This window comes from Ailuropoda melanoleuca, chromosome 6 (genome assembly GCF_002007445.2).
Source record: "Ailuropoda melanoleuca isolate Jingjing chromosome 6, ASM200744v2, whole genome shotgun sequence".
NCBI lineage: Eukaryota > Metazoa > Chordata > Mammalia > Carnivora > Ursidae > Ailuropoda > Ailuropoda melanoleuca.
This window is the reverse complement of record NC_048223.1, coordinates 72,930,790-72,957,103: the sequence shown is the minus strand read 5'-3', so window position 1 is coordinate 72,957,103 and position 26,314 is coordinate 72,930,790. Positions and strand designations below refer to the sequence as shown.

Sequence of the window (26,314 nt, the reverse complement as noted above, 5' to 3'; positions counted from 1 at the left end):
TGAGAAATTAGAGGTTCTTAGGAACAGCAGTAGTATATTCCTTGCACAGTAATACAATTTTTCATATTACTTGTTCTCTGAGTGAGACTGAGGATGTGGAAGATGTCTCAAATATTCTAGTTAGTTTATAATGGCACTGAATTAGATTTTTTTTAGTGACAAAAAATACTAATAAATTGATTTTGATAGTGCCAAAGAGTTTTTCAACTCTGCCCAACAATACATGGCTTTAAAAAGTAAATAGTTTTATTCTCAAGTTCAAATTCAATTCACTCTCTAGTTCTGCAAGAAAATACACATGAAACTTGTTAGTTTTCAAGAAGTTTCAAGGAGTCTACATACATAAACCATGTTGACATTCCAACTAAGTTCTAGAATAATACAATCTTTTGGAAATTGCTTTTGATTAATCTGACGAAGAACAGAATAGCAACCACTAATTGCTCTGAGAAAAACTAAGAGCTTAATGACATTAAAATTTCCAGAGTTAAAAGTTGAAACAAACTGAAAATATGAAAGTATAAAACTGCTAACCTTCTTCAGAACAGTGTGGATTTCATCCATTACTGTAGATAAGTTTCTGATTGTCTTATTGAGTTGGTTTTCAAACTGCAAATTCATGTTTTCTGAAATCTTTAAGTTTTCTTGTAACTGACTAAAGTCCTTTTTAACTTCTCTGAGTTCACCTGAGAGGGTTTTGTTGGAATTCTCCAGATTTAATATGGTTTTTTCATCTTCATCTGTTAAAAAAAAAAAAAAAATTCACCACCTTACCCTTTAAAATCTCCAATTTAACTATGAGGTTAAAAATATGTAAGAAAGGGGTGCCTGGGTGGCTCAGTAGGTTAAGTGGCTGCCTCTTGATTCTGGCTCAGGTCATGATCTCAGGGCCCTGGGACTGAGTCCTGCATTGGGCTCTGCGCTCACCAGGAGTCTGCTTGAGGATTCTCTCCCTTTCCCCTTGCCCCTTCCCCTGCTTGCATGCTCTTAAAAATAAGCAAATCTTTAAAAAAATTTTTTAGGAAATATTAAGGAAAATAAAAAGCAGTTACACTTCCTGAAAATGGCCACAAATGCCCCAGTTATAAAGCATGATGCAATATACTCACTTCATTTAGATTAAGTTTTACCTAAGTATTACTTCTAAACCTAGGTTCCACTTTTAGATGATTGTATGGATTAGAGAAATTAGCAAAAACTGACGAAAACTAAGTAAAACTAGGAGAGGATTAAAAAAGTACAAAAGAACAACAAAGGACTCTAAGAATGCATATGAAAATCTAAGATAAACTCTTATAAAGCCAAGCAATTTTATAGCTTTTAATGGCCAAAAGGAAGTTGCATTATGTGCCTAGACTAAAAGGCGAAGTATGGATATACATGTGCACATAGGTATGTATATGTGGACACACATATATTCCAACAGGGTTTTGAAAGTACCGAAATACCCAATGCTGTTCCTTACCTGTTTTTTCTTCTAGCAACTGCAGCTTCTGTTCTACTTCAGCTCTTACTTTTTCACTCTTTTCCAATTTTTGCAAGAGGCTTCCTACATCTACCATTGCACCATTGTACACAATAAGACCAACATTTTCTTCCACATCCTTTGATTCCTGTTTTACTGTTGGTGTTGGAAGTAACAACCGGTTCCCTATACAATGAAAGATCATATTTTATTTCTTTTTTTGTCTTTAATAATTATAAAATAACACAGTCTCAAAATAATATATTCAAACCTAGCATATCTTCCTGCAATGCTTCAGACTCTTCATGGTTTTCTTCATCTTTTGAGGTGTCTGTTAACTTCCGGTAAAAGCAAGACTCACGGAGTACTACTTTATTAAGAAGTTTCTTTACCTGTTATGCAAGCAAGTAAACAAAAAGATGAGAATATATTTTTGATTTTCCTTAACTGTGCTCTAATTTTCACATACGGTAAACATCAATGTCATCTGTGTTCTCAGGTATCCTCCCCCAAACACTTGTTTTTTGTTTTGTTTTGTTTTTTTTTTTAAAGATTTTGACGTGAGCTGAAATCAAGAGCTGGACACTTTAACCAAATGAACCACCCAGGAACCCCAACATGTGTTTTTTTTTTTTTTTTTAAGATTTTTCATTTCTTTTTCTTTTTTCTTTTTTTTTTTTTAAAGATTTTATTTTATTTTTTCAACAGAGATAGAGACAGCCAGCGAGAGAGAGAACACAAGCAGGGGGAGGGGGAGAGGAAGAAAGCAGGCTCATAGCAGAAGAGTGATGTGGGGCTCGATCCCACAACGCCGGGATGACGCCCTGAGCCGAAGGCAGACGCTTAACCGCTGTGCCACCCAGGCGCCCCTCATTTCTTTCTTTGAAAGAAAGAGAGAGAGCATGAGCAGGGAGGAGAGGGAGAAGGAGAGGCAGATTCCCCACTGAGCAGGGCAGCCGGACATGGGTTCGATCCCAGGACCCTGGAATCATGACCTGAGCTGATGGCAGACACTTAACCGACTGAGCCACCCAAGCACCCCATCTTGTGCATTTTTAAACTGTCTTCTCTATAAACCTAAAATCCAAATTATCATTTGAAAAAATTTTTGTTAATAAAAAACGTGTAACATTGATTAAAACACTAAAGCATACATTAAGGTATATGTACTGGGTGGCTCAGTTGGAAGAGCATGTGACTCTAAATCTCAGGGTTGTGAGTTCAAACCCCACACTGGGCTTGGAATCTACTTAAAAAGGGAGCGGTGCGCACCTGGATGGCACAGTTGGTTAAGCATCCAATCTTTGATTTTAGCTCAGGTTGTAAACTGAGGGTCCAGAAATCGAGCCCCACATCAGGCTCCACGCTCAGTGTGGAGTCTGCTTAAAAGATTCTCCCTCCCTCTGCCCCTCCCCACCCCTTGGATGTGCACACTCACTGAGTCAAATAAATAAATAAAATCTTTTTTAAAAGTATATGAATAAAGATATTTATTTTTAAAAGATTTATTTATTTATTTGAGAGAGAGACAGACAGCCCCGAGAGGGGGAACAGAAGGAGGGAGAGTGGGAGAGGAAGAAGCAGGCTCCCAGCGGAGGAGCCTGATGGGGGGCTCGATCCCAGAATGCTGGGATCACGCCCTGAGCCAAAGGCAGACGCTTAACAACTGAGCCACCCAGGCGCCCCAGAATAAAGATATTTATTATACCATAGTCTATAATTCTAAAAAATGGAAACTGCCTAGCAACTGAGACTAGTTAAGGCAATTATGGTACATCTATATTAAAGAATGTCTTATAGTTATAGAGCCCACATCGGGTGTAGAGATTACTTCAAAATAAAATCTTTTCTTTTCCCCTCCCCCAAAAATAAAATCTTAAAAAAAGAAAAAGAAAAAAGTTGTCTATCAGTAATGTATAAAATGATTTCATGTGTTTATATATGATATCTATAAAGTTGCTTACAAAAAGATCTAGAGGATTACATGAGGCCAGAGGAATAGAACTACAGAGAGGACTTTTAACTTTTCTTTATTTTACACATTTCAATATTTCTTGACTATTAGCCTGTATTACTTTAATATTTCAAAAAGAGATTAAAAAGATAATTACTTAAAATGGCTTTACATTTTAAACATTCATAGGACAGATTACCTGAGCTCGTGAAAGATGTAGTCCAAGAGTATACAGTATTTCTTCCAAATCCTTTTCAAGAAGATAACCACAATGGCTTTGATCAAAATAAACAAATGCCATTAACAGATCCCTGTTAATTGTGATCATCTGAGTCTTTTCTTTTTCCTAAAGAAAATGCAGAAGATAATAATAGTACATAATCTTTACCCTGAAAATTGAGAAACTGAGACTATGTCCATGTAACGGTTAAAAATATGAAAAGACCTTTGCCTCATGTTAAAGTTAAAATGAGCTGATCTTGTTTACGTATACAGAAGAAAGGAATAAGACATATTGGTTATCTGATATTAACTACAAATATAAAATACAATCGGCTGAATTTTGCTCTGAGTGGTAAGATACAGATATATAAGGACCAATAAACTTCATGACAGTGTTATGCTTAGTAAGTCTGGATTATGTGAGAAATGGAAATTATTATATCATAAGGAATACAGTATTCAATAAATACCTTATCTTTAGAGGGCCTCTCCTTGCAGTACCTGTTGATATCTCTTTTGTCATCCCGTTTGTTTATTTCTTCCTCATCCCGATCTATAAAATCAATATAACAGCAGCAAAATACTCATTAATACAGATATTTTCTACTACTGTAAAGATCAAAAATAATTTTCCGTTACTGATCAGTTTTCAAGACACAATGGAATGAAAACACTGTACAAATAAAAATGGATGGAATTTAATGGGGTGCCTGGCTGGCTCAGTCAGTAGAGTATGTGACTCCTGATCCTGGGGTTGTAAGTTTGAGCCCCACCTTAGGTGTGGAGATTACTTAAAAAAAAAATCTTAAAAAAATATTTTTATTTTATTTTTTTTAGAGAGAAAGGAAAAAGAGAAAGAGAGAGAGAAGGTAGGACGAGGGGCAGAGGGAGAGAAAGAATCTCAAGCAGACTCCCCACTAAGCACAGAACCTGACACGGGGCTCCATCTCACAACCCTGAGATCATGACCTGAGCTGAAATCAAGAGTTGATCGTGTAACTGACTGAGCCTCTCAGGCACCCCAGAAAAGAAAGAATTATAAAGAATAAGAAAAGGAAGAAATGTATAGAGACAGTAAAAGGAGGAAAAAAATTTGATTTTATTAAATCAAATAATTTAATTCCATAAAAATCTGAAAATTATAACACAAATTTAAACAAAACAGAGCAAAGCATATTTTCTAAAACCTTAAAGGAAAACTAGTCAATGCGGTAACACTAATGGCAGATAGATTATTACAAAATAAAACAATATGTGAGGAACTGAGATGTTTTTAAGATGATTAAGAAAATCTAACTAACTGTTAATACCCAGATTTGCTTACACTAACATTCTATTTCTTGTTTAAAGATGGGAACTTGGATAAATCATTTTTTTAAAAAAGATTTTACTTCATTCATTTTTGATTTTAAGTAATCTCTACATCCAACATGGGACTCAAACCTACAACCCAAAGATCAAGAGTTGCATGATCTTCTGAGCCAGCCAGGTCCCCCAAACTGTACACTTCTAAATGGATGAGTTACATAGTATGTGAATTGTATCTCAACAAAGCCATTTTTGTAAAAGGGAAACAGACAAATGGTCTACAGCTGGATTGTGGTGATGGTTTAACAAATCTATCAAGTTATTAAGAATGATTAAAGTGCATATTTAGAAGTAGTGAGTTTCGTAGTATGTACTAGCACATAAATAAACTTAAAAAAATGTGTCCTAGGAACCTATTTCTCACATATATACTATAGAACAGAATACTTTAGCGACATTATAGGTTTATTATGTGGGTAAATTAATTTACTGCTGAGAGCCTCAGTTTCCTCAATTATAAAATAGAAAAAATAGCCTCTGAGTAGAACTGTAATTACAAACAATTTTTATCAAGAGCAAACCATATACTACACAAGGGTAAATTTCTTTCCTTTATTAACATTTTATAGACATGATCCACCTTATTTGAGTATTTAACTTGGAAGCTATTAATTTCAAAACTTTAGTCTCCCCTGGAACATAGATTTTTAAAAAATAAATAAATCCCACCACACAAAAATACACTAAAATTATAGCAGCAATCATGTCTTTATTTTTCCCCCACATATACAACTATCCATATGAAACACATTTAAAGGAACATGCTATCTATAAAAAACTTTGTAATCTTTTTCAATGTCATTAATCTTCCAACAGTTTCCTCAATGGTTGCACAGAATTTAACTTCATGTCTATAGCAAAATATATTTAAATAATTCTCTATTATTAAACATTAAGACAGGGGTGCCTGGGTGGCTCAGTATGTTAAGCGTCCAACTTTTGATTTTGGCCCAGTCGTGATCTCGGGGTTGTGGGACTGAGTCCCGAGTCAGACTTCCTGCTCTGTGGGGAGTCTGCTCCTCTCCCCTTTTCTGCCCCCCCCACTTGCTCTAAAATAAAATAAATCTTTAAAAGAATTGATTTTTTGTTTTATAAACAATTATGGAATGAACACCTGTGCTGGTATTTTAAAGGCTATAGCTGACTGACAGTGCCAAATTTATGTCCAAAAAAAGTGCAACAATTTAAACTGACTGCAAGAGTGATGAAAGAACTCTTCTCTTTACCGTTGTTAATTGTTAAACTGATTTTTATTAAAATCTTTTCATCAAGGGGGGCCTGGGTGGTACAGTAAGTTAAGCATCTGACTCTTGGTTTCAGCTCAGGTAGTGATCTCAGGGTGATGGGATCGAGCCCATCATCAGGGTCTGTGCTTATAGGAGCCTGCTTAATTAAGACTCTTTCCCCGCCTGCCCCTCTCCCCTGCTCTCTCAAATAAATAAATAAATAAATAAATCTTTAAAAAAAATTATCAAATTGATTGATAAGAACTAGACTCTTATTGTTGTACGTTCCTCTAATTACTAAGATGATTCAACACCATTTTAGACATTAAATGGCATCGTATTTTCATTTTTTAAAAAATCACCATTCTACTTTTCTACTGGAAAGAGTGGTCTTCAAGTAACTTCATAGGATAATGAAATACAAAGTATGGAGGGAAAAAAAACTATGACAACATAAGCAAGCAGCAACTGGAAATACCAGGGAAACCAAGAAAGAACTATAATCCTATCACCCTGTTTGGCATTGCAGTTTATGATATTCATTCATTAAGCATCTATTTAGAGCCTGTGTGGATATTTAGACTGCTCCAGGAACTTGCACTATGTATCAGCAAAGAGGGGACAAAAACCCCTCTTTTTCTTTTCTTTTTTTTTTTAAATTTATTTATTTATTTGACAGAGATAGAGACAGCCAGCGAGAGAGGGAACACAAGCAGGGGGAGTGGGAGAGGAAGGAAGCAGGCTCACAGCAGAGGAGCCTGATGTGGGGCTCGATCCCATAACGCTGGGATCACGCCCTGAGCCGAAGGCAGACGCTTAACCGCTGTGCCACCCAGGCGCCCCCCCTCTTTTTCTAAGAATTTGTTTAAAAAAATTTTTTTGAACATTTTAAAGTAATCTCTACACCAACTTACAACCCCAAGATCAAGAGTCGCATGCTCTACTGAGTGAGCCAGCCAGGCACCCCCAAACCCCTCTTTTCCTCATTAAGAGCTTATATGTATTCAAGAAGGAAGACAGACGAGAGGTAAAATAAGTAAATAGTATAGAATAGGATATAAGTTCTGTAAGTAAAGCAAAATAAGGAGGAATCAAGAATGTGCACTGCTGGGGGCGCCTGGGTGGCACAGCGGTTGAGCGTCTGCCTTCGGCTCAGGGCGTGATCCCGGCGTTCCGGGATCGAGCCCCAGTCAGGCTCCTCTGCTGAGAGCCTGCTTCTTCCTCTCCCACTCCCCCTGCTTGTGTTCCCTCTCTCGCTGACTGTCTCTATCTCTGTCAAATAAATCAATAAAATCTTTAAAAAAAAAAAAAAAAGAACTTGTCTATCATACTTGGGGAAGAGCCACCGATTCAGAGGGGNGGTGGGTGCAGAGCAGGCCTCACTGAGAAAGTGATAGCTGAACAAGGACTTCAAATGTGAAAGACTCAAGAAGGTGGATCTCTGGGAGTTTGCACGCAGAAGGAACTGTCAATGCAAAGGTCCTAATATAGAGGCATACGTAATGGGTTCAAGAAAGTCAGGATGCGTTGAGTGCAAAGAGCAAGTAGAAAGAGTGGTAAGAAATGAAATTAGAGGCTTGATTTCCAGGAGTCTTAGAGGTCATTGTAAACATTGGCTTTTTACAGAGTGAAATGGAGAGCCGCTGAAGGAATCTGAAAACAAATGGAAGAAATCAAACAAATAAATGACTTAAACTTTACAAAGGTTATTCCGTCAATTGTGTTGAGAAGTGACTTTTAGAGGAGAAGGGAGTAAGCAAGGAAACCAGATAGGAGGTTTGTATTTTTTTTTTTTTAAGATTTTATTTATTTATTTGACAGAGAGACAGCCTGTGAGAGAGGGAATACAAGCAGGGGGAGTGGAAGAAGCAGGCTTGGGCCGCTGAGGAGCCCGAATGCGGGGCTCGATCCCAGGACTCTGGGACCACGCCCTGAGCTGAAGGCAGACGCTTAACGACTGAGCCACCCAGGTGCCCCTGTATTTTTTTTAATACTTTTTTTTTGAAGATTTTATTTATTTATTTGAGAGAGAGAGACAAAGCACAAGCTGGGGGCAGAGGAAGAGGGAAAAGCACACTCCCCGATATGCAGGGAACCTGATGTGGGGCTCAATCCCAACATTGGGATCATGACCCAAGCCAAAGGCAGATGCTCAACCGACTGAGCCACCAAGACACCTCCAAATAGTAGGTTTTTAAAATAAACTAGGCAAGAGGCAACATGGCTTGGATTAAGGTTAGATTAGTGGAGCTGGTGAAATATGGTCTGTTTCTGGATATGTTTTTAAGATAGAGGCAATATGACTTCCAGATAGATTGGAAATGGGATTATGACAAAAGGAATGAGTTTAGGATGATTCCTAGATTTTAGCTTGAGCAACCTGAAAGATGAAACTGCGATCAAATTAGTGGGGTAGGGGTGCCTGGGTGGCATAGTGGTTAAGCATCTGCCTTAGGCTCAGGGCGTGATCCCGGCGTTATGGGATCGAGCCCCACATCAGGCTCCTCCGCTGTGAGCCTGCTTCTTCCTCTCCCACTCCCCCTGCTTGTGTTCCCTCTCTCGCTGTCTGTCTCTATCTCTGTCAAATAAATAAATAAAATCTTTAAAAAAAAAAAAATTAGTGGGGTAAACCTAAGGGTGGAAGACTTTTTGTTTTCTTTCTGATGAAGGGGGAAAGCAGGAGTTCAGTTTTAGACACATTTATTTTGAAATGTCAGATAACTGAGTATGTCAAGTAGGCGGGTGATAGAGGCACCTGGGAGAGAGGTATGACTTAAGATACACATTTGAGAACTGTCAGCATATAGATAGTACTTAAAGCCTATCACGAAGGGAATTACACAGTAGAGAAGAATAAAGACAAAAATAAGGGATAAGAGCTGGAACATTCTGACGTAGACAAAATAATGAGGAAAACTGTTTAGTGATTTAATTAAGGCAGTGATAGAACTGTACTGGAAGAATGGGGGGGAAATAGGATAATAAAAAGGGTTAAGTTCCATTGGACAAAACAGGTTTATGCACAATAAATAAAACAATACTGATAATATGCATATTATGCCATTGTTACGGAGCTTATTAGGGCAATTAAGACTAGATATTAGATGGTTAAGATAGAATATGACATTATTGTTAATTCCCTTAGATGTGATTATGGAATTGTAGTTACGAGAATATTTTTTCTTAGGAACGTTGAAGAATTCCTTCTTTCAAATGGATCAAAAGCACACACAAACACAACATGAATAACACAAAATATTAACAAATGAATCAACTGTTGGATATGGACTATTCAATGTACTATTCTCTCAAGTTCTTTTATGTTTGAATATTTTTTCTTTTTTTTTAACGATTTTATGTATTTATTTGATAGAGAGAGCACAAGCAGAGGGAGTGGCAGGCAGAGGGAGAGGAAGAAGCAGGTTCCTCGCCAAGCAGGGAGCCCCACGTGGGGCTCCATCCCAGGACCCTGGGATCATGACCCAAGCCAATGACAGACACCCAAACAACTGAGCCACCCAGGCATCCCTATTTTCATCAACACAAAGGAAAAATAAAATAAAAAATAAAATACTATGGTAGAAAGAAGAAAAAGGTAGAGACAAATCAAAGTAGTACTACTTAAGTAGTAATAATCCTGAGACATATACTGTAAAAAACCCCTTTATTCTCATCTGAAAAAAGGATTTTTTTTCAGTGTTTTTTTTTTGACAGAGAGACCCCACACAAGCATGGGGAGCGGCAGGCTCCCTGGCTGAGCAGGGAGCCCAATGCAGGACACAATCCCAGGACCCTGGGAGTGTGACCTGAGCTGAAGACAGATGGTTAATTAACCGACTAAGCCATCCAGGCACCCTGAAAATAGGATTTTTAAAGTCTCAAATCTATATGAAGATTGACAAGTACTCAGTGGTACTTCAGAGTTACTTTATGGCTGACATCTATGACTTGGGACATTTATTGTTGCTGTTGTTGTTTTAAAGTAAGCTCTATGCCCAACGTGGGGCTTGAACTCTTGACCCTGAATTAAGAGCCGCATGCTCACGCAACTAATGAAGCATCAAACTTTACATCGGAATCTGGGGATGTACTGTATGGTGATTAACACAATATAATAAAATAAAATTAAAAAAAAAAAATTAAGGTTTCCAAGGGCACCTGGGTGGCTCAGTTAAGTGTTTGACTCTTGATTTCGGCTCAGGTCATGATCTCAGGGTTGTGGGATANTTGAATATCATTACCATTGGTAAGTGTCTTTTATTAATTTGGGTGATAAACAGGTGTTTATTAACATTAGTCTTCATTTTTAATTTCTTTTTAAGATTTTATTTATTTGAGAGAGAGCATGAGTGGGAGGGTGGTGCAGAAGGAGCAGAAGAGGGAGAAGCAGACTCCCCGCTGAGCAGGTAGCTCAGGTGCCTCAGTCTTTTTTTTTTTTTTGAAGTTTTTATTTATTTAAGTAATCTCTACACTCAACGTGGAGCTCAAACTCATGACCCAAGATCCAAAGTTGCACACTCCACCAACTGAGCCAGCCAGGCACCCCTAGAATATATTCTTCTTTAGCAAACTGATTTTAGTATTTCTTTTTAAATTATGGAGATTCTCAAACATGCAAAAGACTACACAGAATATGTTCTTCCTTAGAAAACTATGGAATAACAGGGACTATTATACCTTTACGACATAGTTAAAGCACCATGTTCAGGGAAATACATTCCTTAAGTTGAGTAAGTATTAATTACATACTGAACATATGATAATCAAAAATAAACATGTCTTGGGGTGCCTGGCTGATTCAGCTGGTAGAGCATGCAACTCTTGATCTGAGGGTCATGAGTTTGAGCCCCATGTTGGGTGTGGAGATTACCTTACAAAAAAAAAAAAAAAAGCATGTCTTAAAAAAACCCTCTCACAGATGTCACACGGCAGTACCTAAGGGTCTGTATGCAGGCTGCACACTTTGGCACCAGGTAACTTTTTTTTTCTTTATAAGAAAGTCTGAGTACTCCACACTGCACAGTAATTCCTCCCAGGGTTTTAATTGTTTTATTTTCAAAACCAGGTCCAATGAGCTTTCTGAACAGCTGATTTAGCTACAAAGAAACCAGTTTCCTTCAGAGAGCAGTGCTTTGGGTGGAAAGGACAAGATCCCTTCATACTTGAACATTTTCTAATTGCTTATGTGTTGTATTCTGTGGTATGGCATAAGTACAGAGAAGACATCACCACAGACGGCAGCTTAAACATTTTTCCCCCTCAACACCATGATTCCTTTAACAACAGGTTTCCAGCATTTCCAGGTAGTCCAAGGTGTCCTACAAAAAAACCCTGGGTTAGACATATGGGGGTCTGGCTGGTGTTAACAGAAGGGAAGGCAGAACTGGTGCAGGGGCCCCAGAGTAGGCTGACTTGGTTGCTGTGGTACAGAGAAGCCAGCTTGTTTACACGCTCATTCTATGACTGCCTGCCTTAAGCAGAAAGTGCCTTTTAGGATCTATTTTTGGAGGTTTATTATGTATGTCTGGTTCTCAATTCCAACAGTTTAATGAAGATCTAAATAAAATGCTAGGTTCTACCTTAACAAAAAAATCCTCTCATCTATTAATAAAACAATATAAATAGGTTTTTACTAAAGAGTATTTTACTGTTTCAATTCTAAAAAAGAAAAAAAATTAAAATTATAGAATGCAATTATGCAAAGTCATCAAACAAAAAATGTGTTTTTCATCCCAAGGAGAAAGAAGTAAATTTGAATCATACCATCATCTTCATCCTCAGCTTCTTCTGCTTCCATTGGATCATATTCATCTTGATTGTTATCTTCTTCAGTTTCATCATCATCTTTAGAATCCTCTTTTCTTTTATCTTCTTTCTGTAATTTAAAATGCCTTAAATTAAACAAGATATCTAAACAAACGTTAAATGACTAAAACCAAAAAACATTAAATTCATTAAATTTACTTGAAATAGAATCAAATTATAAAATCTTAATACACTTTAAAAGTAAACTACCACTCACAATACATGTAAATAAACCATCACGCTATACACCTTAAGTTAGAAAAAAAAGAATTACCAGAAACTACTCTGGATGTTTATATAGGCTTAATTCAAAGACTTAAATTTCTAATAATACACTAAAATATTTTAGTTAGCCCTTACATTTTGCTTTTCTGATGGAATTCATCATTTGTTATACTCTAGAAAACTAAAGGAAAACTTCTAAATAGGCTGCTGGTAATGGAAATAATTACAGACCTTCCTTTCATCTCTATCTTCCTTTTTATCCTTATCATCGCCTGATTTTCTCCGTTTGGGTTTTGGATCATCAGTTTCATCATCTCTGTCTTCTTTTTTATCTTTTCTCTCATCTTTTTTGCTTTTCTTTTCTTTTTCTTTTTTGTCCTCTTTCTCAGGAAGAGATAATAAAGATTTGTATATTCTGACACCAAAATCTCTTTGAAGCATCTCATTGAAAAGTTCTGCAAACAGTGAAACCTATAAAAAGATACCAACAGTAATTCAGCCAACTTTAATAGAAATACTGAATAAATCCAGCATAATAATTTACCAAATGACTTGCCACATCTAACAACATACATTAACAGAGAGTTACAATAACTGATGTCAATGATGCTGAAGATCTTCAAAAGACTCAAAAACTCTCCTGAAGATATAAATACTATGCTTCATATATTTTTGGCCAAATTTTAGAAAAAATAATAAAAAGTTTGACAAATTTTGAAATGAAAATTTGAAATCTGAAAATGAGTAGGAAAAAAGGATTTCTGTTTTATACAGCAATTAATCTTCACGATAAATGTATTTTATTTATTTACTCAACGAGTTTTTCTGAAATATCTTCTACGTACCATAGACTGTTCTAGGCATTGGGGATACAGCAGTGAAGGAAGCAGATAAAAATCCTGACTCTAATGTGCTAATAATCTAATGGGGAAAAGTAAAAGATAACCAGAACAACATCAAATTTTCAGGAAAAAAAGCAAGCTAAACAAAAGAAAGTATAGGGTAGTGAGAGAAAACCTCTCTGATTAGATGACATCAGAAGTGACCTGAAGGTGACAAGGGAATGGATCATATAGATACCAAGGAAAGCATTTCAGGCATGGGACACCAACTCAGAATTGTGAGTAGGGAGCATGCATTATTACTATGCAAATACCCACGGGTAAGACATACTCCTAAACCTAAAATTATACACTAAATTTTATACATAAATATTTCTAAGTATGGGGTGCCTGGCTGGCTCACTCATTAGAGCATGTGACTCTTGATTGCAGGGTTTTGAGTCTGAGCCCCACATCAGGTGTAGAGATTACTTAAAAGCAAATCTTGGCGGGGGGGCGCCTGGGTGGCACAGCGGTTAAGTGTCTGCCTTCGGCTCAGGGCGTGATCCCGGCGTTATGGGATCGAGCCCCACATCAGGCTCTTCTGCTATGAGCCTGCTTCTTCCTCTCCCACTCCCCTTGCTTGTGTTCCCTCTCTCGCTGGCTGTCTCTATCTCTGTTGAATAAATAAATAAAATCTTAAAAAAAAACAACAACAACAAATCTTGGGGGGCCTGGGTGGCTAAGCCGGTTAAGCACCCGACTCTTGATTTCAGCTCAGGTCATGATCTCAGAGTCATGAGATCAAGCTCTGCACTGAACTCTGCACTCAGTAGGGAGTCTGCTTGAGATTTTCCCTCTTCCTCTGTCCCTCCTTCCACTTGCACTCTCTCTCTCAAATAAATAAATGAAATGTTAAAAAAATAAAAATAAAAAAACAAATAACATCTGAAAAAAAAGTCTAAGGCTAATTGTTTCCAACAGATGAAAAGGGTCCAGAATTTGAAATGGTTGACCACAACTCTAAAATATGTAACCTTTGGCAATGCGTTCAGTATATTTGATAAAACACTTTAATCAGACTATTTTCCTGAACATAAAGGATAATATAATGTATTCAAATTAAAACTGAGTTTATAATCTATTTTTCTTTAACTCATGCCTAATCTTTACACATTTTAAGAAAACAGAAATCTATTATCAGTAAAATTACCATCCAGATGTTGAAAACTCAGAGTGCCTGAGTGGCTCAGTTAAGCATCTGACTCTTGATTTCGACTCAGGTCATGATCTCAGGGTTGTGAGATCGTGCCCCAAGAGTCGGGCTCTGCCCTAGGTATAGAGAGCCTGCTTAAGATTCTGACCCGCTCTCTTTAAAAAAAAAAAAAAAAAGATATTGAAAACTCCTCTCTTAACCACTAGTGAAACTAAACAGGATTTCCATTTGCATAAATAAATATGAGGCATTATCTTTTCCTAAGAGCCTTCTGTTTTTCATTATCTAGAGACAAAAAGCAATAATTTAAATGTGTTAAATTCGAAGAAGCCCAGAATAGTAAGTAGGAGAATTAATTTTTAAAAAAGATTTATTTATTTATTTGCCAGAGAGAAAGATAGCACAAGCAGGGGGAGCAGCAGGCAGAGGGAGAAGCAGACTCCCCACTGAGCAGGGAGCCTGATTCGGGACTTGATCCCAGGACTCTGGGATCATGACCTGAGCCGAAGGCAGACACTTAACCAACTGAGCCACCCAGGCATCCCCAGAATTATTTTTTTAAAGTTTATTTATTTAAGTAATTTCCACACCAACAAGCCCGAGATCACAAGTTTCACATTCTTCTGAATGAGGCAGTCAGGCACAACCTAGAAGAGCAGAATTAATTTTTATGTATCTTTTCATGCACAAGCATTGAAAAGAGATAAATCTAGCATTAATATGAAACCAGCCAAAGATTTATAATTTTATGGTAAATGGTTATTTTTTAAAAATTCACGTACCAAGGGGTACCTGGGTGGTAAAGTCAGTTAAGCGTCTGACTCTTGGTTTCGGCTCAGGTCATTCAGGGTCATGAGATCAAGCTCTGCATTGGACTCTGAGCACAGAGTCTGCTTTATATTCTCTCCCTCTCTCTGCCCCTCCCACTCATGCTCTCTCTCTCCCTAAAATGAATAAATCTTAAAAAAAAATTCATGTACCAAAATGACACTTACATTCCAAATAGATTAAAAGGAGATATGTTAAGTGGGGATGAAAAAGGTAAAGGTAAAGGATCATTTTGCTAGCAAATGGCTGTTTCACAAACTGCTGTTTCCACTGGAGTAGCACTAGTTTGAGATCCTCCTACAGCATCAGTCAGATAAATGGTATATACTGCATAAGCAGTAAGTAATACCAAAGACTAATTTTTTCACTTACTTATTCAAATTACTACTAGATGGTACGCACTATTAAGAGTTATATTAAGCAACTAGTAATAAAAATAAAATCACGTAGTATATAATATTTAAAAACACAGGCTTATTGGAATTATTAATGTACTAAAAATTATTAATATTTTAATATCTGTAACCTGTTTTTTATCAGGACCAATAAGCAGGCATGTCGTGTTTTATAATTGCCTCAGTAATCCTCTATATTTGTTTGTAAATGTCTCTAATCTAAGTATTTCATTTTCATCTTGTGGACAATAATCTCTTGGGTCAAGAAGTCTGATGGACTTTTCCAATATAATTTATAAAATGAAACATAACACCAAAAACATGTAAAATGTGTTGGTAAGATACAATAATTGAACACAATTATAATTTTTCACAGGTTATTATGAAATTAATATTTTGAAATATTTTACATTGTTTAATGAATGAAACAATCACTTCTTTAGGGATAAAAATCTTCAATTATTTTGAAAAATAAACTATGTTGTAAATCTGCTCTATAATAATGGTAAGAAACAAATAGATTTATGTTGAAAAATAAACATCAATTATTTTATCTTACACTTCAATCACAAGTATAATTTTAAATCCCACTAAATGGTATTTTAATTCTAGAGTAAACAATATAGCATTACCTCATTCCCAAAAGAGGCAATTAGACACTATGCATCATGTGTCTCCTGATATTCTGATAAAAGAACATATCACTACTAATGAAGTTTTTTTAAAAATAATAAAGTCAGAACCTGATTAAGACTTTTTTTGTTTTTAAAGAGTTTTCATTTGTTTGACAGAGATAGAGACAGCCAGCGAGAGAGGAACACAAGCAGGGGGAGTGGGAGAGGAAGAAGCAGGCTTCCAGCAGAGGAGCCTGATGTGGGGCTCGATCCCATAACGCTGGAATCACGCCCTGAGCCAAAGGCAGACGCTTAACAACTGAGCCACCCAGGCGCCCCATGAGCCCCTGATTAAGACTTTAGATCCAACTATCAATTTACAGGAAATACAGAGGCCACAGGAACATTTAAATAATACTACAGGAATGCAATCACCAAAAGTGAATCTTGTAGGAAAAATCAGCTGGTGTCCCCCCCCTCCCGCAAATAAACTGCAAGGAAGAAACAACAACAACAAAACCAGAATCCACGAAAAAGGCCATCCAAGACTTTTAAGAAATATATTAACCAATCAAAATGTGTATACCTTACTTAGATCCCAATTCAAACTTAAAATATTACCTCAAATGAATGTTCTTTATTATCCTCTAATCTGTAGTCCAAAAGTACACTTAAAGACATAATGCTACAGTCAAACTTTCCACTTTTTGCAGCCCAGTTTGGATGTACAATGATGGCTGGTTCATCAGGCAAAATGTATCTTCTTTCCCGACGCTGGCGTTCCATTTCCTCTTGACGTTTTCTTTCTTCTTCCTACATATTTGAAATTTTAAGTAATGGTTAAACCTCCATGCACAACATGTATGTATGTATGTATCAAATGCACACCATGTAAAGAAAAAGGGCAAAATTCCCATGATTCCTTATGGTGATTATGCCAACCATAAGGGCTGGGAAGAAAGTTCAAATTTAGTAAAGAAGATAGCTTCTATAGTTCCTACTTTTCTCTTTTGGGCTTCCCAGCACAATAAACTGACTTCTAAAGAGAAAAAAAACAAAACAAAAAACCTATGTTAACATTATATAAACGAGGGATTCTGGAAAATAGTGAGAAGAGCATAGTTTCTGGATCTTCCTGAATCCCCACATTAAAACAGAATAATCTAGATATCAAAACCAACATCCAACATTCATGTACATTCAGAACAAAACAAGTTGAAAAGGTATTCCCACAAACCCCAATACACAAATGACTGGGAAAAGTCACAAAAGCCAAAAGACCTATATGTTACTGGCATCTGTGGAGGGAAAGTAGAAGGAAATAATGGGGTTGTCTGATGGATCTAAGAACAGGAAAACCACAAAAGAGTCAAAAGGCATTCACTGGAAAGTGAGGTCAATTTCATAACAGCAGCTGAAACTAGGTAACATTTCACTCCCAACAGTAGTACAAGGAGCCCGTGTTAAGATCTGAAAGGGCCTAGAATATTCTAGTCCTATGAACTTGCAAAGTTGATTTACCAGGGCATCTTTCCAGCACAGGGTCTCACACTGAGGAGAAATTTTTGAAAGCAGAATCAACAGTGATCAGGAAAGCAACAACACAGACATGGGAGGAAAAAGTCCCAATAAACAGTGATAGAAGGGCAACGGGGATTGAAATCTTAGAAAGCAAACTACCATAGGTTTGGGGTTTTTTCCCCCTAAAGATTTTATTTATTTTTGTGTGTGTGTGAGAGAGGGCACGAGTGGGGGGAGGGCAGAGGGAGAAGCAGACTCCCCACTGAGCAGGGAGCCCTATGCGGTACTTGATCCCAGAACCCTGAGATTGTGACCTGAGCCGAAGGCAGACGCTTGACCGACTGTACTTGATCCCAGAACCCTGAGATCGTGACCTGAGCCGAAGGCAGACGCTTGACCGACTGAGCCACCCAGGCATCTACAAACCACCATAGTTTTAAACAGAGTAAAAAAAAGATATGATCTCTATGAAGTTAGGAAAAAGCTATCTCAAGCAACTACTTCTTTTTTATTTTTTTTTAAAGATTTATTTATTTATTTGGGAGAGAAAGAGAGCATGCTCACAGGCTCCCCACTGAGCATGGGACCCGACACGGGGCTCAATCTCATGACCCTGAGATCACACAACCTCAGCTGAGACCAAGAGTTGGTCACCAATCTGACTGAGCCAGCCAGGCGCCCTTTAAGCAACCTCCTCTAATAGAATGTTAGGCAAACTAAATTCACATAAAAATGAGCAAAAGAAAGTATTCAGGTCAAGTCCTATAGAAAGTTACTATTTTAAAAAAAGAGAACAAGGAGAATCACATCCCTACAGACATGAAAGTGGGCCAGAAAAAAAGGCAGAGACAGATAAAAATCTTAACAATTTGAAGTGTACTAAAAGAGATTAAGAAAATCTTAAAAGATATGAAACAATATAAATAAGACTTTTTTTTTTAAAGATTTTATTTATTTATTTGAGAGAGAGGGACAGGACGAGTGGGATGAAGGACAGAGGGAGAAGCAGGCTCTCTGCTGAGCAGGGAACCTGATATGGGGCTCGATTCCAGGACTCCAGGATCATGACCTGAGCTGAAGACAGACACTTAACCGATTGAGCCACCCAGGTGCCCCAGGACAATATAAATAAGAATTTTAAAACAAAGTGAGGTGATAGACTACAAGAACAATTACAGGGAGCCACACAGGCGTCCTGAAAACATGCTTACGGATAGCAGTTTTATTCACAATACCCAAAAGGTGAAAACAACTCAAGTGCCCATCCAATGAATGGATAAACAAAATGCAGTATACACATGCAATGGAATATTAGTCAGTCTTAAAAAGAAATGAAGTTCTGATCCATGCAATGACATGAACTTTGAAAACATTATGCTAAGTGAGAGAAGCCAGACACAAAAGGGCAAATGCTGTATGATTTCACTTCATGGGGTATCTAGTATGGGTAAATTCAGAGACAGAAAGCAGAACAGAGGTTATCAGGGTATACCAGAAGATAAGTATGGGGACTTACTGTTTACTAAGCAGAGTTACCCTTTGGAATAATGATAAAGTTCTGGATGTATAAAGTAGGCATGGTTTCACAACACTGTGAACGTACTTAATGCCACTGAATTGTACACTAAAAATAGTATAATGGTTATTTTATTTATGTGTATTTTACCACAACAAAATTTGTCAGAGAAACTTTGCTTGGAAAGAAAAGATCTGAAATGCCATACTAAAAGAGCACACCATGCATCTGAAGATAGTAACGCAGAATGACCAATATCAAAATACCATTCCGATAAAAATGAGAAATTTGTGTGTCTAGGCAAAACAGCAAGTGATTGTATCAGAAAGTAAACTGCCTTATTATTACTTTTTGACAGCAAAACTTTGCATTAAAAACAGAGTAACGTAGGGGTGCCTGGGTGGGTCACTCAGTTAAGCGTCTGTCTGTTGGTTTCGGCTCAGGTCATGATCATCAGGGCTGTGAGACTGAGCCCCACACCGTGCTCCATGCTCAACAGAGTGTACTTGAGCTTCTTTCCCTTCCCTCTCCCCAGCTCCCCCCACCACTCATTTTGCTCTAAAATAAATAAAATCTTTAAAAAAAAAAAAAAAGGAAAAAGAGTAACATGTATTTAAGATATTCAAAGGAATATAAATGTGAATCAAAGACTTTTATTGAGTAAAACTGACTTTTAAGTATAGTCAAACCATTACCAACATACAAGAGCTTAAATATTGCTACCATGAGCTCTGAGGAATCTCCTAGAGATGAGCTTTAGAGACAATGACAAAAGGACTAGTGGTGAGCATCAGATACGTAATTGTAGAAGCAAGACTAAATGAGAATTAAGAGAGTACAATATGTAATGCTACCTGTTAGGATGATACACTTACAGTACAACATAAAAACAATGGGGAGAAAATAATAATAGGAAATGCAAAAATAATTTTAAATAAATTTCAGCAATAACATTAGTGGTACACTATTAGTTCTACATTACTGTTGTGTTATCTGTATATATATTCCTACCCACTGGCCAAAAAAAGATAATTTGAGCTTCAATAAGGATAAGAATTGCAAAGAACTGAAACTCATAAAATGTGTTTAAATCTATAAACCAGGGAAGCCTGGGTGGCTCAGTTGGCTGAGCATCTGCCTTTAGCTCAGGTCATGATCCCAGGGTCCTGGGATCAAGACCTGCATCAGGCTCCCTGCTCAGTGGGGAGTATGTTTCTCCCTTTCCTACTGCCCCTCCCCCTGCTTGTGCTCTGTCTCTAATAAAAAATCTTAAAAAAATAAATGTATAAATTCATAATGATGCTTATTTTTTTAAAAAAGATTTTATTTATTTGAGAGAGAGAAAGCACAAGCAGGGGGAGGGGCAACCAACTGAGCCAACCAGGCCCCGCCACAACGATGTTTAAAAAGAAACAGGTAACCATCAGAAGATGATAGTGAACCAATTCAATATCTTGAAAACTGGATAAAATACAGGAAAACAGTGCTTGTTTCAGTAGCACATATAATAAAATTTAAACAATATGAAGATTAACATGGGCCTTGCACAAGGATGACATATTTAAGAAGCACTCTATATTTAAAAAAAAGAAAAGAATCAAGCATTGATTCTGCCTTCTTCTACATGAATTTATGAATAGGTAAAACTATGCCACTAGGTAACCAAATAGCAGATGAGGAAAATATGTGAAAACAAAATGGTAAAAATTATCACCACTTTTCAACTCCAATGGCTGCTAACATGAAAAAGTGAAAACCAGCTCTTCTTTGCCTTCTCTATCTACTCTGTCAGTAATGATTCAATTCTAAAGCAACTTCTCTAAGCAAAGCAGGTGTCTACTCAGGGATGGAGGCTGACAGAGAAGAAGAGCTACAAAGGCTCAGAGCAGATGAGCTGCCCAGTTACCAGGTTTTAAAATCCAAATAGAGCAAGGGAGGGCATCCATATAAAGACAGAATACAGGGTAGGATATCAGACCAAAGTAGAGTAAAGAGGGTTACCCAGACAGGAGAGGGTATGCGACAGACAACTGAGGAAGTAAGTAAATAATTATTAAGTACAATGGAAGAAACAGGTCCGTGGCTCCCAGAGGCTGGTCTGGAAGGCAGAAGGTACACATGGATAGAGGAAAATGCTTACAGAGGGATACAGAGGATTTTTAGGGGGTGACAGACCTGTTTTATATCTTAATTGTGGTGGTGGTTACACAACTATACGCATTTGTCAAACTTACAAAACTGTTCATTAAAAAGGTTGAATCTTAGACTTACGTAGTTGTATCTTTTTTTTTTTTTTAAAGATTTTAGAGAGAGTGAGAGAGCAGGGGGAAAGGACCCCTGTAGTTTTATCTTAATAAAAGTATACACACACATTATTTGAAGAACCCCCTATAAACCAATATTATATTTAATAGTATATACCTCTTTATCATCTTCAGATTTCCTATCATCCTCCTCTTCCTCTTCTTTTTCTGATTTCTCTAATTCCTTTTGTTCTTCTTTTTGCTCTTCTACTTTAAGCTGTTTTGTCAATCGGGCTATTAACTGGGATTTTAATCCTTTAGAACTAAGAGCTCGACTTTCTAATTCTTTTCGGAGATCATTTACCTAAATATACAGAGCATAAAAACACAGAAAAAGGAAATGAGATATTGAAATAGGGAATAAACTATGCAATTATCTTTTGTCTCGTTTTTCAAAATGTTGGTGAAAAATACACTTGTAGAGCTCAGAATATGTTTGTGAAAATGCAAACTGACAATATTTTTGGAAAATAATTTGTAACATGTTTTAAAATGCTTAAAAAAAAAGTTAATGCTCTTTGACACAGAAATTCTAATTTATGGTAATTTACCCTAAAGAAATACTCTAAACACGGGGAAAAAACAAAACAAAACCTTGACATATTTCTTCTAACAGTCCCTTCTTCAAAAATGTGAAGAATCTAAATATCCAATAAAAGATAGTAATACCACATCAACCAGATGGGAGAAATACAAGAACATTTAAAAATAATCGCATGGGAAACACCAAGATTAACTGAAAAGGATGAGACTGCAACTGTTTTACATGTGATCAGAACCAACCAACCAATCACAAAGCTTGTACACAGAAAAAAATGAAAAAAATATATCAAAATTTTAACAGGGGTTGTGTTTGAGTTATAGGCTTGAGTAACTTTTACCTTCTACTTCTTACGTATGTACCAGTTTTTAAAATAAGCATACGTTATAATCAAAAGAAATACATAAAATAAGAAAGTTAATGGCAAAGCCATCAGTGTGATAAAAAGTCCTGGGATGCAGGCTTAATCTTATGATATACATTCTCTACTTACTAAAATTTTAAAAATGTGGGTTAAAAACTACAGTTTCATAAAAAGGAAGAAAACTGTTTTTTTGCTGATACCCAAAGTTAATCAAAAGGTCAGCTTTTGTTAAAAATGACACATGTTAAAAATAACAGGCTGCAAAAGCTCGTGATCTTCTGATCTATGTAGAATGTACATATGTAGAATTCTATGGATTTACATTCACATTATAAGCCCAGAAACGAAGTGTAGAATGATAACAGGTCCAAAGACATTGGGGAACAAAGAAAAACTAGTACAGCTTAACCAATGTTTTTCAAAAGAGGCTTTTAAATTACCATTTCCTTCCCAGTTCAGATGTGTATCAATATACTTTTTAAAATAATCTTTCTCCTGTTTCTTCCCCTTTTTCTTGAATTTAAAATTACTTAAGTGCAGAAATTCTGCCTTTCTTGGTCAGGTCCCCAATTAAAAAAAGATGTTACACTACAGGCACTTGGGTATTACATTCAACAGATGCTGGCTGCATTGATTTATGAAGTCAACCTTTATTTAATCATTATACATACACAAATGTAATACAGAATATTTATATAAAATCAGTGAACTTTATTTTTAATAGTTTTTATGATAAAACACTGATCTCATCCTCTATTCTTGTCAGGTTTCAAATTAAATACCACCAATTTCAATGTTACCTTCATTGTCTTTGGATCAAGTTTAGACCAATGGGTGGGAGTAGAAATTTCTTTAGCTTCACCATCATCTTTCTCTTCTTCATCCTGATATACAAAGTTAAGAACATAATTACTATTCTGAAACCTTAAAATAAAGGTAATTTATTTTTAAAAGTCTGTTGCTGATCTGTGCAAGGTCACAAATGTTTCAGATTGTCTTCTCCTAAAGTTATTATTTAGGCAAGTCCACGTACATACATTCTACCACTTTTAACTGATCACAAAGACACTCATCAGCCAATCAAAGCCAGATCTGTGAAACACAAAAGGGTGATAAATTACAACACAAAGGATATCAGGGATGCACAAACACTGCCGGTCTCCACTAACCACACAGTGTGTGATCTTGCCCCAATTTTCAAGCCACCCAAAGACTGATTTAGTCAGACCTTTCAAATGTACCAAAGACGATGCCACATAGCCTGAAATGTCAAATCTCTCAGACTTGTGGTTGTCCAATTTCAAATATCCATGACTAGAACTGATGACCGTGAAAGAGAAAATTTTTTAAATTTTAGAAAATGGCAAAATGTTTAAAATGGCTTAATACTGAATCTTGCTCAACAACTGGTCCCAGATTCCAGCAACTAGACCTATGATAAAAACAAAATTCTGTGCAATTTAAGCACAACTTATTATCCTTTGAGGTCTCAGCACTCTTAAAGTTAGCATACTAGACAGATTTTTTTTAAAAGAAAAGAAAATACAACTATACTGCTGAAAGCTGGATTACCAGTCGCTGTTACCAGTTATGTTCCTCCATGTGTGTTTGTTATGTAGTGTGTGGTGTGCATTTGTGCCTGTGTTCCTGTGCCTGTGAGAAGCGGAAATAGAAAAAGGGATTAGCGTTCAGTGCCTGTTCTCCATCAGCCTCCTTGCGTTCACCCTGAAGCTTCTCGACCAGCTGCTGCTTGTATCCTCGGGAGAGGGTTTCCCACTCTGAGCGGGTGGGAAGGCAATGCCAAACATCCGGGAAAAATAAAACCACTGTCTCCACATGAGCTGGAACTGTACGCCCCTTGTGGGTCTCCTCAGGGCGATGGTAGCGAATCTCTGCAAAACGGTACCTGTTGCAAGGGAAGAAGCATGTTGGAAAAAAAATTCTAAAATACATTTTAAAGACCCTAGTTCACTTGTAGCACATCAAGTAAAGAAATTTTGCTGCAAGAACTTGAGGTTGGTCTAAAGAAAAAAAAATTATAGAAGCCATAGTTCCTCTTTTGGTACATTTGTACAATATTTTATGGTTAAAAGAATATGTTCCCCAAGGCATTTTCAAGATTGATTATAGAGCTACCCATATTTTAGAGAATACCTGAAGAAGCTGGATAGCTGTTCAGAATTCATGTGCTAAAAAAAGAATATTCTCAATTAAGTCACAAGAAATACACTAAAATACAAAGGACAAATAAGCCTCAAGAGAAAATATGGCTGAACAAAAATAATCAGCAACTACATCATTTTATAACAAACGAATTATAATGAAATGAAGTTCTCTCTTGACGATCTTCTCCAGCTATGCATGAAATGAAAAATATTTTCAACACACATCCAACTTCCGAAGTAAAGCATTACAAAACATTTAAATAATTCTCAGTTTATTTTGATTAGTTCTTAAATCCTTCTCCCCACCCCCCAAACATTCTTGGCACCAAATAAACTTTTGCTACAAATGGGGATTTTCCTTTGAGATTACCTGCATGATCAAGGTTGCTAAAATAAGGGGGGATGGGGCTGACATATAAGAACATCTATATAAACTATGAAAAAACATTTCTAATCAAGAAATGAATTGGTACTTACCATTGTGTGCATACACTTAGATCAATGCCTGTCAGAGCCTTACAACAACGAATAGCAGTCTTAATCAACACAGAGGGGTCTTTTTCTGGGTCTGGTCCATCCAACGAAGGAGACCAGTGACCTCCAATGGCCATGGCTTCATCCTTGCCTTTCATGCCCACTAAAAACTAATTCAAAACAAAGAATCATTTACATGTATTACGCAACTTGTCAAATTACAAATAAAATACTTGAAAAGGAAAGGTACAAACCTTTCCAATACCATTTTTACTAGCTCTGGTATCTGTCAGTCAAGGAAGAGTTCAGTTCATCGTGTTCCACACTGCATTTCAGCAATGGAATAGGATTTATACATCATAACTCATCCTTCTAAAATATTTCTTTGATAAAGAATTCTTTAAATAAACAAGCTATAATTCACACTTTAACAGAATCCAAAGATATACTAAATCCATTACCACTAAAATTTTACCATGCTACTAATATAAAACACCAAAATGACAGCTGAACTAGTGACATACAAATAAGATATAGCCATAATCTACAATGAAAAAAAATCTACAGCATTAAATTTTGAGTGCCTTAACAACACAAAAATTAGTTGTTAATCAGTATGTTAAGTGTAGAATTTTTAATTATATGTTTGTAACTATATGCGTGTATGTATATATACACATATGTATATATACATACACACACACACACACACACACACAGAACTAAGCAAAGCAAATATATACCTGAAGTTAAAATAAAGGTTTCATTTTACCTTAACAAGTCTAGCAGGATGTTGAAATCCATCTCGAAGTTCTTGTGGGTCTTCAGCAAGAGCACAGGACTTATGATACAAATCTTCCATACTAGGACTAGCCATCAGCATTACCTATTATAGTCAAATAATTCAATCCTGTCAAAAGTCTAAAGTAATGTAAAAAAATGAGAAGCACTACTAATTATCCTTACGTATCAGATATCCAAATTTTTTTTTATAAAAATGGAAAGTAAAACGCTACAGCAGAAATGGTATTAGATACTTCACAGAGTTTTAACTTGTCAAGAAATGCTTTTTGATCAATGTTCTATAATAGCCAAAAACTATCCAACCATAAACAATATACTGAATGTTGCCCTGAAGACTAACATATAGGGTATTCACCAACATTACATTTTATCTGAGGCTACCAGAAGTCACAGAACGTTCCAAAAAGCACAATAAAATCAACTTCATCTTCACATGTTTGCGTTTCAAAACATTAAAACAATAACCACAAGTTTTACAGCTTCAGAA

The 26,314-nt window shown here is 36.5% G+C and overlaps 1 protein-coding gene, 1 non-coding gene and 1 pseudogene across 6 annotated transcripts in view; 1 reads left to right on the top strand and 2 right to left on the bottom strand.

Moving 5' to 3' along the window:
* The window catches only part of CCAR1 (cell division cycle and apoptosis regulator 1), a 57,677-nt gene that overhangs the window by 1,065 nt on the left and 30,298 nt on the right, over positions 1 to 26,314 (bottom strand). For all 5 annotated transcript variants that reach the window (XM_011234343.3, XM_034662608.1, XM_034662609.1 and 2 more), the window contains 13 exons: positions 25,796 to 25,909; positions 25,027 to 25,193; positions 24,080 to 24,290; positions 23,185 to 23,268; positions 21,598 to 21,783; positions 16,761 to 16,952; positions 12,497 to 12,736; positions 11,999 to 12,110; positions 4,112 to 4,194; positions 3,619 to 3,765; positions 1,737 to 1,857; positions 1,466 to 1,651; positions 535 to 740 (listed from right to left, as the gene is read on the bottom strand). In XM_011234343.3, coding sequence (XP_011232645.1) covers positions 535 to 740; positions 1,466 to 1,651; positions 1,737 to 1,857; positions 3,619 to 3,765; positions 4,112 to 4,194; positions 11,999 to 12,110; positions 12,497 to 12,736; positions 16,761 to 16,952; positions 21,598 to 21,783; positions 23,185 to 23,268; positions 24,080 to 24,290; positions 25,027 to 25,193; positions 25,796 to 25,909 — 2,049 coding nt within the window. The remainder of the gene's footprint in view (positions 1 to 534; positions 741 to 1,465; positions 1,652 to 1,736; positions 1,858 to 3,618; positions 3,766 to 4,111; positions 4,195 to 11,998; positions 12,111 to 12,496; positions 12,737 to 16,760; positions 16,953 to 21,597; positions 21,784 to 23,184; positions 23,269 to 24,079; positions 24,291 to 25,026; positions 25,194 to 25,795; positions 25,910 to 26,314) is intronic.
* LOC117802830 lies at positions 20,660 to 20,759 on the top strand (annotated as a pseudogene).
* Positions 25,325 to 25,389, bottom strand: LOC117802869. The gene has a single exon (XR_004626383.1). It is a non-coding gene; the product is annotated as a small nucleolar RNA SNORD98 (small nucleolar RNA).